Source organism: Strongylocentrotus purpuratus, unplaced genomic scaffold (assembly GCF_000002235.5).
Source record: "Strongylocentrotus purpuratus isolate Spur 01 unplaced genomic scaffold, Spur_5.0 spur5_scaffold_21, whole genome shotgun sequence".
Taxonomy (NCBI): domain Eukaryota; kingdom Metazoa; phylum Echinodermata; class Echinoidea; order Camarodonta; family Strongylocentrotidae; genus Strongylocentrotus; species Strongylocentrotus purpuratus.
Genome location: NW_022145607.1, coordinates 10,027,595 through 10,041,052, shown reverse-complemented (window position 1 = coordinate 10,041,052; position 13,458 = coordinate 10,027,595). Strand labels below are relative to the sequence as shown.

The 13,458-nt window shown below is 35.4% G+C and overlaps 1 protein-coding gene across 2 annotated transcripts in view; it reads right to left on the bottom strand.

The window, feature by feature from the left end:
* Window positions 1–13,458, bottom strand: part of LOC100892664 (nose resistant to fluoxetine protein 6) — a 32,375-nt gene that overhangs the window by 4,298 nt on the left and 14,619 nt on the right. For both annotated transcript variants that reach the window (XM_030994909.1, XM_030994910.1), the window contains exons 3-12: window positions 11,619–11,781; window positions 9,394–9,493; window positions 8,727–8,832; window positions 7,597–7,835; window positions 6,556–6,738; window positions 5,096–5,189; window positions 4,119–4,211; window positions 3,023–3,185; window positions 1,850–1,929; window positions 779–880 (exon numbers count right to left, since the gene is read on the bottom strand). In XM_030994909.1, the coding sequence (XP_030850769.1) occupies window positions 779–880; window positions 1,850–1,929; window positions 3,023–3,185; window positions 4,119–4,211; window positions 5,096–5,189; window positions 6,556–6,738; window positions 7,597–7,835; window positions 8,727–8,832; window positions 9,394–9,463 (1,130 nt within the window). In that variant the 5' untranslated portion in view covers window positions 9,464–9,493; window positions 11,619–11,781. The remainder of the gene's footprint in view (window positions 1–778; window positions 881–1,849; window positions 1,930–3,022; window positions 3,186–4,118; window positions 4,212–5,095; window positions 5,190–6,555; window positions 6,739–7,596; window positions 7,836–8,726; window positions 8,833–9,393; window positions 9,494–11,618; window positions 11,782–13,458) is intronic.

Genomic DNA, 13,458 nt, shown 5'->3' with positions numbered 1-13,458 from the left:
GGAAAATGATATTTAATTAGTTATCACTGATCAATATCAAGTTACAAGTCTTGAAATATGCTATTGAAATCCCTGTATCTGATAACTTGTCAGTAAGTTTTTTTGTAAAATTGTGGCAGTTTATATTTGTCATTACAAACAGGATCTAGATTCATTATAAAGCAATAAATCAGAGCTGGCAACCTTGTGCAACCAAAAAAAGGAACCATGATGGCAAAAAAAAGGAATATCAAGCAAAAAGAGGAATTCATTAAAACGAAACTTACAACCACGTGCGACAAACTTCCAATGCAGAAATGTCGATTCCTCATGCTGTTTTTTTTTTCATACAATTACGTACTACCGTAATTTGGAGGGAAAAACAGAGTAATTCCGGCAAAAAGGAATGGTTGGCAGGTCTGAAGCATACTAGTGGTAAAGTTATACCCTTTTTGTGAAAACTTTGAATTTGATGCCAATTTTTTTGTTATTGTGGTATTATCAGCATTTCATTTTTTGTGAGAATATTTTTCTCTTCCACTATGTATGTTTTAAACTTAGTTTTCTATTGAATTTGTGATCAAATCAACATTTCAGGGCAGTTATTTGATGTGCGGTATGTAAAAAAAATCAAAACAATATCAATAAATTTTTAAAAAACATAATTTGGAGGGGAAAAAAAAGAGTAATTCCGGCAAAAAACGGAATGGTTGGCAGGTCTGAAGCATACACTAGTGGTAAAGTTATACCCTTTTTGTGAAAACTTTGAATTTGATGCCAATTTGAAGATCAGACTTACATGATGACTGCATAGAAGTTATATTTGACCATCAGAACAGCCGTCGAAATAAAGCTTGCAAGGCACATTACTCCCATGGTCACGAGCCCTACGATGGGGACCCTATACAGGATCAGAGAAAACAAGTACGATGGTCGAAAGGTTTCTAACTCTCAAGACAATAATAGTATCAACATTAATGATACTTGTCATGATAAAATTCATTAACATACTTTAAAGATTATTCAGCTGAAACTTATATATGATTTGATATGGTTTATTGATATTTATATATGGTTTGATGTTTTTCCATCAAAACTTAAAAGTTACAGTAGCTAGATATGTTGATGTCTCATCCGTGGATGCTTTCCCATGATCTTTTAGTGTAACTTTCAGAATGTTGAGAAAGGAACTCAAAATCAAGGCTATCAGTAGTATCCATCAGTATGTGTAGTTAACTGCACCACAATCTTATTGAGGTTTATAATACCGAGCATAGAGCTGTCTCTTGGGTCCTCAAATATTTACAAATTGCACATGAGAATCTAGATCCTTTCAAGATCTGTATTCGTAAGCACTATCAAGTTACTTTTAATTTTTAGCACTCCTAAAATTATCAAGAGGTTAAATCTCTATGCCCCACTACTTTATGTATAATGGATACATACATGTAGATCAAAAATTTGTGATATTTGAGAATACTACTTTTTAATACCTCAATAAGTTGTACATACCAGTGTTTTTTTAATTACCCCATCAAAATATTTGCACCCTGCCTCTACCAGCTTAAGTATATTGGTAAGAAAATTATGATATCATTAATGTTTAATACAAATTATTAATAAATGTGCTTGCAATTTTTATCTTCTTTTCGTAGGTCCATACGATATACCATTTCATGTTATTCACAATTATCATTCATAGAAATTATTATTTTTAATGGATAACTTATGTTGCTTGTTATTTTTCCACGATTGTACATTAATAGACTCGGTATGTTCTGATGCATGATTGTTTTTAATAAATTCTGTCTGATCATAAGATCATAATATTGATATCATTTTGTGATGTTCATTGGGGGTGTCTACTCACCTGTAAAGCATAATCAATAAGAAAGGGCTTATCACAAAGAACTGCATGTCGTTAGCGAGGTACCACACCCATCCAATGCACTGAAAGTTGGAATACACAACACCGACTATTAGCGATGACGATTTACTGAGCATGTATCCAACAATGAGCAAGATATAGTATAAAACATGCTCCGGTGATAATTCTTGCTACCACATATATATAGCAATCTACATTCCCCGTAATGCATTCCACCTTAAATACCGCAGCGATTTAGCAGACACACTAATTCCAGTGATTCTAAAACACGTATTCTGCTATACTAAGATATACTAAAAATTCATTATCTGCAATCTTTAATCTTGCTTGATAGTTACAAATGTTGAAAAATATAAAATCCCAGAAAAATTTGCTAGTAAAAATAGAGTGGCACTTACGTTGGCGTGTTTTCAGTTATATGCGGTACAGAGAATTACCGAGATGTTCATTTTTAACATCTATCCAAATTCCAAACTTCAACCCTAGACAATATCTAATCCATACGCCACAGTGCAACCCAAGCACTAACCCTTTACAGTGGACGAAGCCAAGTTTGGAGCAAATGTCATCGATGAAAATGATGCAACACCGAACAAGAAATCTAATTTTCTTCAAGAGAAAAAGTTATATATAAATCGGATGACAATGTCTGCCAAAACAGTTCTTTCACTGTTCACTGTTCATTTTATCTACATCGCTCACTCCATCCAGGTTTAAGCGATTACTCGGCAGGAAGTTAAAGTCAGGGAGGTTTAAAGTTAACCCATGGTTTAAACCCTCATTTACATCACCCATGGTTTGAAATTAGTGCAAATTAAGCACACATTGCCTTGCACGCGTCAAATATTGGACCTCTGACTGTGTCGCACTTATTTTTAGGCTGATTTTAGACCATGGGTTAATATGTAAATGAAGATTTAAACCATGGGTTATATTTAAACCGTCTTTGTGAATTCGGGCCAATTTGATTAGATTAGCATTCATGTGCTCTCCTGTCATAAGGCAACTGGCTGGAATTCTTCTCAATGGAGTGGGCAGTGTGTACTGCACAGTACAGAATCGTAAATGAATCCAGTGCTTTGGTCTTTTACCTTGTAAAGCACTTTAGAAGAAGAAAAAGTAATTATCACTAGAATTTTTATCAGTCTTTCTTACTAGTCCTGAATCTGGAACAAAATTATTGATGTAGAGAATATTGGCCCACCAGTACTTCTCACAAGATGGGTTAGAAGCCTCGACCTGCCATATAGGACCGCTTCCAATGTAGGGCTGGAGGTAGAGAGCAATCAGCATTGTCATACCCAGTGCTGGCGTGAGCCTGGTGAGAAAATAAACAAGCGGATCATAATTTATGAAAAATTAAAGGTACAGACCAGTTCTGGTCATGCGATTGAATTGTGAAAGAAACGTTTAGGAATCGATCAGAAAAAGTTTTAGATTTCAAGTTTTCAGAGAGCTGGGATGTCTCGGACAGACACTAAAATAGCATACCGATATAGGTAATTGATATTATTGTAATCTAAGACTTATAAGCTTATGTTGATATTCAATTTATCTCTTTTTTTTTTTTTTTTTTTGTCTGACACATTTTTTTTCATGACGTATGCATATTGTGTTTCACATATCTGTATCTCAACACTCTGCTAATATTTTCTTTGCCTCGCGTTTGGCACACATGGGCTTTGAACAAAACAACAGGTACCAACTCTCGCTGCTGCATATAACAATATATATTCCCACAATGCATTGGCCTCTGATACCTCAGCGATTTTGCAGACAAGCTAACTTCCGGTGATTCTAAAATACATATTCTGCTCTCCTACGATATACTAATAATTCCTTATCTGCTATTCTCAATCTTGCTCGATAGTAACAAATTTTGAAAATTTCAGACGCAGTATGCATATTTTTTAATTGAAAGTTATTTACCAGCAATTGCCAGTGCCAGCAAAAATTGGCACGCTACAACGCAAGGGGCTTCTTTTCCCAAGCCATGATTGTGTGCTATTGTCAATAATCTAAAGAGTTTCTTATCATACAGTCGAAACACAAGAACACATGCCGAATGATGTTTGAAAATTTGAAATATTAAAGTTTCTTGCAATGAAAATTTTAAAAAAGTTTCACGTTGTAAAATTTCCTGGTTTAACAGTACACCAAGGTCCCACTCTACATGTATGTACACTCCCCATCTAGCCAATTTAAATGACTGCCACACAAAGAAGCAGGTTACTACTTCTACTTCATTTACCTCCAATATCTATGGAAATAGAACCAGAGCCATGGAAGCTTTCCGTTGGTCTTCACCATCCTTCCAAGAGCCATATACGCCACCAACAACCCACTGTGTGATACAAATTAAAGTTACAATGTATATTAAAACCCCACTGCACAACTTAGAGCTACTTGCGCCCTCTATAAAGCAAACAATGCCTAATCGGTTCCTGTTAATTGGTCCCCCATGATCCCCTTTTTCTTATGTTAATTGAGAGATGATTTGATGAGATAACCACCTGTCAGTGACCGTATAATAACTTCAAATGTTCCTTACATATTTTCATTTACAAATAAGCATTCATATACATACATTGGAGAGCTGCAAAATATTTTTTTTCTCAGAAGAATGTTGATAATTCCATTAAAGGGATAGTTGAGTTCTGTTGCAGAGGGCGCTACACAAAATAATTTTTTGTGAGAGTGTCAAATTTGAAAGAACATACAATTTAAATGACAAAATCATCTTTGTTTGATCAAAATTGGTTCAGAGACGGCTGAAATATCTATAAATATAATGATTTCTAATACATGTACTTGTGTACCACCACAAATATTAGATAATTTGAAAAAGCCGTTGAAAAAACAAAATAGCGCCTTTTACGTTTTACATCGTATTTCAGCATTTTCGTGTTGGTTAAATTACGCACAACCAGCCGGCCCATATTGTACTGTTATTTTTAATTAAAATAATGAATTAACGGTCACCATATTTTTTGAATGAGGAGCTGAATTGGTATGATCGTTATGGCTTAATTTTACACATTTTGGGGTCTAAAATTACCTTCATAGCAATTTTAGGTTCTAAAAGGGCACTAGATATGTCATAGATAAGAATAAGAGCAATAACCATGCACTTTGAAGGCATTTGAGGTCTGGAAATAGAACTCAACTACCTAGATAGAGTGAGTAATGATTTCATTGATAGATCTACCCTGTATGCTAGGAGCTTACCTGAGAAAGAAGAAAGAGTCAACAGAGAAGAAAGCGTTGGAGACAGCTTGGAAGCCAAAACGGGCGATGAATCCATAGCTGTGAAGTGGGTTACCTGCATGATAGTACACAAACAAGATACAGAATGAGACAGAAAATAATAATAATAATAATAGTCACATTTTGAACAGCCCTTAATACTACATTTCTAAGCCCTTTATACATTGCAATCATTATTATTGGATTAAATTGCAAATCCACACATGGCAGTGCACAAGCCTTTGATGTTTCAATGAGAAACCATTTTCAAGGGAAACAAGAAAAATGTGGTCTTTGTAGACAGGTGGTCGTGAAGGTTTGACTTTTAATTACGAAGTTCTTTACTGCTGCTCATTTTCATATCTTGGTCAAATTTAATTTGTTTCCATAATTATGGCATGGAACTTACAAGTTGATATTTGGCGTTACAATCAATCAGTGGACTTAAGCCAGGCTTCTTAACATACCGTAAATCTCTGTGTATAAGGCAAAAAAATTTCCCGTCGGCAAAAATCAAAAGTCGGGGATGCGCCTTATACAGAGGTAGAGGATATTTTGAGTCCTCAAAATGCTACTTTTTAGTGGTTTTCGAAAATATCTGTGTCTCAACATGAATTACATAATGCAAATAAAGAATAGGATCTACTATTTGAAGTTAAACTACATTCCTAATTTGAAGGGAAGAGAGTTTTTTTTTTGTTTTTTTTCAGTCTCGATAAATTATGCCCCTTCACACAGCACTTTGCCAGCCGAAGCTCTCCTGTGTCCTCCGCTCACTCACCTGTATGATGCAGCTCACTTACACAGGGATAATGAATCACCACTTGAAAACTAGCCTGTCCAAATTTCTGTTTGGACTCGGAGGAAATTTGTTTGTTGGCTTGTTTGTGTGGCTTTGGGGGCTTTTTGGGCTTTTTGTTAACCAGATCAGATCGCCTCTCGTTTCAGTGTTCAAAAATACTTTCATTTTATTCCGAGGCACAGTTGAAGTGTTTGTGAACTAAGTTAGACCTAGTAATAATGTCGTTTTCAAAACTAAAGATGACAGATTTTTCTTTTTTTCCAGAATTTTTTTTCCCTGATTTTTTTATTTTTTTTATTTTTTTTTTTTTTTTTGTCTTGAAAATAGGGGTGTGCCTTATACACAGAGATTTACGGAGGCCAATTTTAAGAACATGGGCAATTGTATTTACAAACAGCTTAAATTTCTTTTATCTCACAATGTTTTTAAGCAACAACCTTCACACAAAGGCCACAGACTATTTTCCAATGATTTGGCCTTTTCCACCAGTTTGACTTAATAACCTTCAAAAACCTTTCAATTGTGTTCTATAAATCAATTACAAGGTGTCAAATGTATTCAGTTTTCACGAGAATGAAGGTATTGACACATCTATTGAAACAAATTTAGAGCCTTATGAAAAAATTGAGATATCCCTTACCTACAATTCCACTTCCAATCATAAAGGATGACACGTGACCTAGGATGACCCAGGTCATACTGATGACTCGAATACCGTTCAGGCATGTTATACTGCCCTCTGGTGTCTTAGCCCCAAGCAGCTTGGCCAAGTTGCGGTTGACGGCAAAGGAAAGCACAATCTGATGCCAGAATTTGGTACATGCTGATGAAATGGATGGATAAAAATGATATTATTGGTTAATTAAACGTGGACCGATCACCCATGAAAGTGTGAATAATAGTGGATATAAAATCAAGTCCATTAATCATTACCTCGCATTCTATGGGTTAACACATAGAGAGTATAAAGAAACTAAACAACAGCATAAACACCCAATACGCCTAGAACCCAAGTAAAACTCGGGTCCCACGTACATCGACCAATGCACATCTACCCATGCACTTCCATAGCATTTAAACTTGCAATTTCTATTTACAGAAGTACTATTTGAAGCTGATAATCTAATACAGTATACCAGCATGGTACCAACAATTTTCAGAGCAAATTATTATTTGGTGACAGGTCCCCTTCTAAAATTTGAGTTATTAAATCTTTATAAAAGTTGTTATATTAATAATAACATAGAATAAAGGTGGATATATGTTTGCCTAACAAATTAATAATAGTAACAAGAGTTATGCTACCGGACAGTTTTAACAAATGAGAGTAAAACAATCACTCAAGAGATACAACTGATAGGACAATATGAGAAAGTAAGGGCTGACTTCATCTTAGACACATATTTCTTTTCAAGAATGCAGAAGTGAAAGAGACAATATCAGCGTTGCCAATTTGAAGAGGAAGACCAGGGGGTGTTTCACAAAGCCTTTTTTCAATGACAAATGACAAAAATCAGTGACAAATCTGCTGATAACCAATCAGAAGCAAGGATTTCAGTAGCTTATAACAAAGACTGTCATTTGTCACTGATGACAAGTTTTGTGAAATGCCCCCCAGATTCTTCAGCACCTTAGAATTTCATTATCCTTGATGGTTCCCTGACATCAATGAAACATTTACCTGTGGGTACCGCCTCCTCCAGCTCTCGCTCCTCCCCCTGGTGCTCTGATTCCACCTGTCCTTCTCTACCGGTATCTCTCACCCTTTGGTAGGGGTACGCATCCACCACTCTGATGGGTCCATTGATAGGAACCCCAGGGGTGGGGGCGGTGGCAGGTGGCTTGTAGTCAATAGAACGCAGTGTCTTGTCAAGGAAGGCACCCAACACCATCAGGCAGGCAATTAACCCAAGAAAGAACCTGACAAAAATTGAAGAACAGAAAGAAGTGAAAGTGTAAGATATTATTTAACACTACCAAGTATCTTTGGTTAAAGGTAAAGACCAGTATTGGAAACACCCCAATTTCAAAAAGGAAATGGAAGCTCTTATTAACAATCATGTGAAAGAATATGTTTTGACTAATACATGATGATAAAAATTTTGCCGGGAAACCGACTACTAATTGATATATTTGGTAAATTAGTTTATCTATTGGGCCTGTGTAAGATAAACGCACGTGTCGCGCACGTGTGTGTAGTCCCATATACATCTTTCTTTCTGTGTACAGTGCTTGTAACTTACGAAGACTGGGCCAAATTTCTTATCATTTTGATGATTCTAGAACCTTGCAGTACACACCAATACTTACATGCTAGATGATCAACCTTTTCTTATCAATTCCCCAACGTTTCTTTCACAATGCAATCGCATGAACATAACTGGTCTTTATCTTTAATCAACTATCCATATTGTTTATAATCATCTATCAGACATGCTTGTGATGTCAGAGTTTTTCTTATTTGTGGTTTATCTTGGTTATGCTGGTGATAAATAGATGTAAGGGCATCAACTCATAATGTCACAGAGTTAATGCCCTTTTGGCTCTAAACTATGGCTCTATATTTTTATTGTTAACCGATTATTGTTGCTGTGCAAATATTTGAAAATGATGGACATAAAATATTGAAGTTTTAAGGCAAACTTTTTCCATTTGGCAAAATTAAAAAACAGACTTTATATATTCTTGAATACATATTGCTCTCAACCTATCCTTTGACTTAGAAAAAAAAACTACAAATGAACCCTACACCATTATACATACGTATATCAAAGTATATACTAGGACTGTAGATATTAGGACTGTACTCACAGAGTGACAATGAATCCCGTACTGTTATATGGAACAGGAGGGTCTTGGGCACAGACTACTGACGACGCATTCACAGCCGATAAATTGAAAGGAGCTTCGACTAATTCTGTTTAGAAGAGATGTCACAATGAAAGAAAATAATAAAAATATCCCTTTCAAGTTAATTGCATTCAATAAAGCAATCTGACAAATTTGAATTTGTCAGATTCTGTTTGAGAATTATTATTCCGGAATATGACGTTGAAAATATGATTGGATAAAGTTTCAATGAAATTGACAAAATATTCTTAAATTACGCTTTTCTACACTTAGAAATCAATATGAACCTGCCAAAGATAAATCACGCTAGTTATGGTGGTACATTATGCTGGCATCACTGCATGATGCCAGCTGTATTCCTACTACCTCTTTTTCCCCATTTTGTTTGCTTCTTTAAAGCGATTACAGGCAATGTGTCCTGTACAATGTATGTCTTTTTTCCAAATATTTTATCCAAAAATGAAGAATCTCCTGACATATCAAGAGATTTTTTCATTCACACATTTTCATGTGTGAATGTTTGTTGAATAACGTACATGTATGGGACACATATTGCACGTAATCGTCCTTTACAGCTTTGATATTAAATTTAACAAAATGGACGTGCATGCAACATTAGTATTCTTACCTAACAGGTCTTGCAGAGAGAAGAGTATATCAGAGTCTGAGCATGATTCTGGTACACACAGTCCCCACATTAGCTTTAAAGGCAAAGCCCCCGGCGAAGCCTAAATAACAAAAACAAAATAATACAGTCTAATCTGCCTTAGCAACCACCTGTTTATAAAGATCACACTTTTTGTATCCACTGAAAATGCTTTCTCATTGAAACATGTATTTCAGGAACTTGTACATAGAGGTGTGCTTTATACTATAAAGAACACTATTCTTGTCTACCTTAAATCCAACGGCACACTACACGATCCGTTTATGATATGATTTTGAAAGAATTTGCAACTGCATTTAAAACCAACATTTAAACATGTAAATTCTTAATGACCGAGGATCAAAATAGTCACATGAATTTCAAGGATTTCATGAGTTCTTGAAAGAAGAAAAGCTAAAATCTGCTCAGAATCATATCGATGTCAGAACAGAAGTGTTGACGATTTGACTATTATTCTGACTAGAAGAGTTAAATGTACCAGTACTAAAATTTTATATCATTATTTAGAACCTAAAAAATACTTATATCATTATTTAGAAGCTAAGTCAGGAAAAGAATGTTTGCTTAGATTTCTTATCTAACAAAATTGCCATTCTTTGAAAATCGCAGGAAGATTGTAAAGTGTGCACTAGTCTTATGTAATCTTTATACTGAATACAGGTTTCACTATACAGTAACATTATATCAACCAGGTTTTAACCCTTTACTTGCTTTCGTTGCCTAATGGAGCACACACTGTTAGGTACGGCAAGCAATAATGTTTGACCTATCTAGCAGCAATTAATGTATGCAATTATCTTCTATGAAATTCATGAAATGTAAATCTCACAGCTTAGCACCAAAGGAGTCATAGTCATATACATAAGTACTTTGTTTGATCAATCATCTTACATAAGGTTCCATGAGATTGACCAACTTGGTCATGTGTTTGATGCATGCAATGAAAGACCAGAGGACAACAGGGGTCAAATTCCATTCTCTAGACCCATAATAATGTGCATTGTGCAAGTAATTAAAACAAAATTATGTCACCGTCCCATGCCTATTTATGATCCAAATTGAACTTTGATCTGACATGGATTTCTGTTTTTCCTCTGTGTACATAAACCAGTACAAAAACCTTCAAGGTAGTATTCCTTGAAGGTATTTGTACTGGTCTAAACTAAACAACCCTACACACACAGGTAGCCTAGGTTTTACAAAAATTTGAAGATTGGCACTAAAGAGAAGTCCACTGTCTATACACTCTGCTATTGAAGTGGCCTTCGGTCTACAAAGGAGCAAAACAGAGAACTTTGCGGAAAGTCTGATAAAAAATAAGAAACTTTAATGTTGCGATTGATCAAACCCAAATTGGCAACTGTTAATTACCATTGGTCGACCAGCATCTCTCCATTTATTTTGTACTAAATATTTCATGAATTTTAGCTTGTCTCCAAACATAATATATTTGAATACCTGTGCCCCAGATCCATATTTATTATTGGATACATGTTTCACATAACCCTTCAATGACGCATTGTACAGTTCTATGTGAAGATGCACATACAGCCCTTCACCACTAGCTAAAGAGAGAGACATTCTTGTTAATTCCAAGTAAAAATCAAAAGGAGAGCTACTTGATAGAAAAAAGTAAAATTGGTGATCTAGGCCCTGGTGATTTCAATTTTGAAACTTCACAACTCAAATGATATTTATATAAGATTTTCCTAGAACTTATAGAAATATATATTTCTCAATTTTTTCTTCATCCACTTAAGTATATTTGAGGCCACAGTTTTCTGTTTACTTCACTTTAAGATCTGTATCTATATTTTATCTGACAGTTGCCCTCAAACGCAATTTAAATATAGGAACTTAAAATTATCACGTTCGGTCAATGAATATTGAGAGCAAATATAAAAGTTTGATGTTAAATTAATTAAAAAATAACTACTGTACATAACAAAATAAAGAAACCAAGAAATCAAATAGAATAGATAAATAAATAAATAAGTAAATAAATAAACAAGTAAACAAATTTAATTACTCAATGAATAAATAAACAAATAAATTAATTAATAAACAAATAAATAAATAAATAAATAAATCAATCAATCAAATTAATAAATAAATAAACAAATTTGTAAAGAGACAAATCTGTGTAAATAAAATAAATATTAATATGTATAAAAACTTCTACTTACACCATATGCGTTGGGAGCATTGCTAGAATTGGCAGGCAGCTGCAGCTGTAGGTATGTTAGGCAGTAGTTGAAACCAGTAACACTCTTGCATTCATCAAAATGTCCCAGCCAGGCTAGATTACCATGCAAAATCCAGGCTGAGGTTTACCAATGGCATCCAGAACTACATGAAAACAAGGATAAAAGAACATACAGTTATAGGGACACTGATTTTCCGTTTAAAAAAATGGCCTTTTCCGTTTCAGAAAATCTTGAATTCCGTTTCAGATGGGCTGAAAAACGGAAATTCCGTTTTGCCATAGACTTTGTACACATGAAAAAACTAAAATTCCGTTTACATAAGATTTTCATTAAAACATGAACTTGTAGGGTACAAAAGTTCTATTAAAGCCGCCACCTTTGACAAGCCACTGATAACCACTCAAAACATACGGACGGGACTGGATAAACTTGATGCAAAATACTAGTGAAAATATAGACCCCTACGGGCCCTAGAATCTAGGCTAGACCTACGAAAAATTATCAAATGTTTAGATTTACCAACTTCAAATTCGAACTTAGACTAGCAGACTAAAGTCAGCGGAATGTATCAGAACACGACATATTCTTGACGGAAATGCTGAGTAGTACCGACGTCAACGAACATATTCAGTCTTGGCTGTCATGTCCGCGATCGATCGATTTTAGGCGCACATGCCAGCCCCTTTTTCGAACTGTACAACAGCGTGTGTACAATCTTGCCGCACGTAGCGCCCGCTACTGGCGTGTGTGTGCCTAGTATTACGTCTACGTAATACTAGGCGCCTAGCTGGCATAATCGGATCGTTTCGCTGCTATTTGTACCGTGTTTTACGTCATGATCTCTATTGGTCCAGCGAAACAAAATGGCAGCGCCCGGTCTCCTAAGAATCTGACGAATATCGCTAAATATTCGGAATTATTAACCATGATTTGAGGCCCAATATTTTTTCACTGCATAACGAGTCACAAAAATAGTGTAAGATTTACTATTTTCTTCTTGAAAATTGAAAAGTTTTGGGGTAAAAGGGGTTTTCCGCGATTTTCCGTTCGAAATTGCATTTTCCGTTTCAAATGGTCAATTCCGTGAATTCCGTCCGTTTTCCGTGATCGCGGAAAATCAGTGTCCCTACAGTTAGTATCCTGGAAAGAATAGTTCATGTCTGTTTTGTTTGTTGCAAGTGAAACGATATTATAATTATTATTGTTATAAATTACTAAGTATTAGTCACCTGTGCCTGGGACTCAGGCGAAAAAGCAAACCGAATCACTGTGTTAAACCTTCACGTTTCTTTAACCCAGTAAAATTGATTGGAATGTGCAGGTTGAGGGAAACCTTATTCTTTTTCGAAGGGGTTTATGCATGAAGAGGTGTCATGGTTTAGTGAATCACATGGTTTGAGGTTCAAGTCCTGCTGTGGCACTAATATCCTTTGGCAAAATATTTATCTACGATTGATGCTCTCAACCCAGGTGTAGTAAATGGGTACCTGTAGGAAGAAATTCCTTGAATGCTTGTGCGCCATACATGTATCACTGCATGTAGCCATGCTAAAGCCAGGGTAATTATGATTGCAGGGCCCTCGATCAGTAGTATTACTGATATTAATGGCCCACTGCACTACTTATAGCTACTTGCGCCCTCTTTATAGCAAACAATGCCTAATCAATGACCGTTGGTCCCCCATGATCCTTTTTTTCTTATGTTATTTGAGAGCTGATTTGATGAGATAACCACCTTGGTCACCGATTAGGCATTGTTTTCTATATAGAGGGAGCAAGTAGCTACAAGTAGTACAGTAGGGCTTTAATACTGATGAGG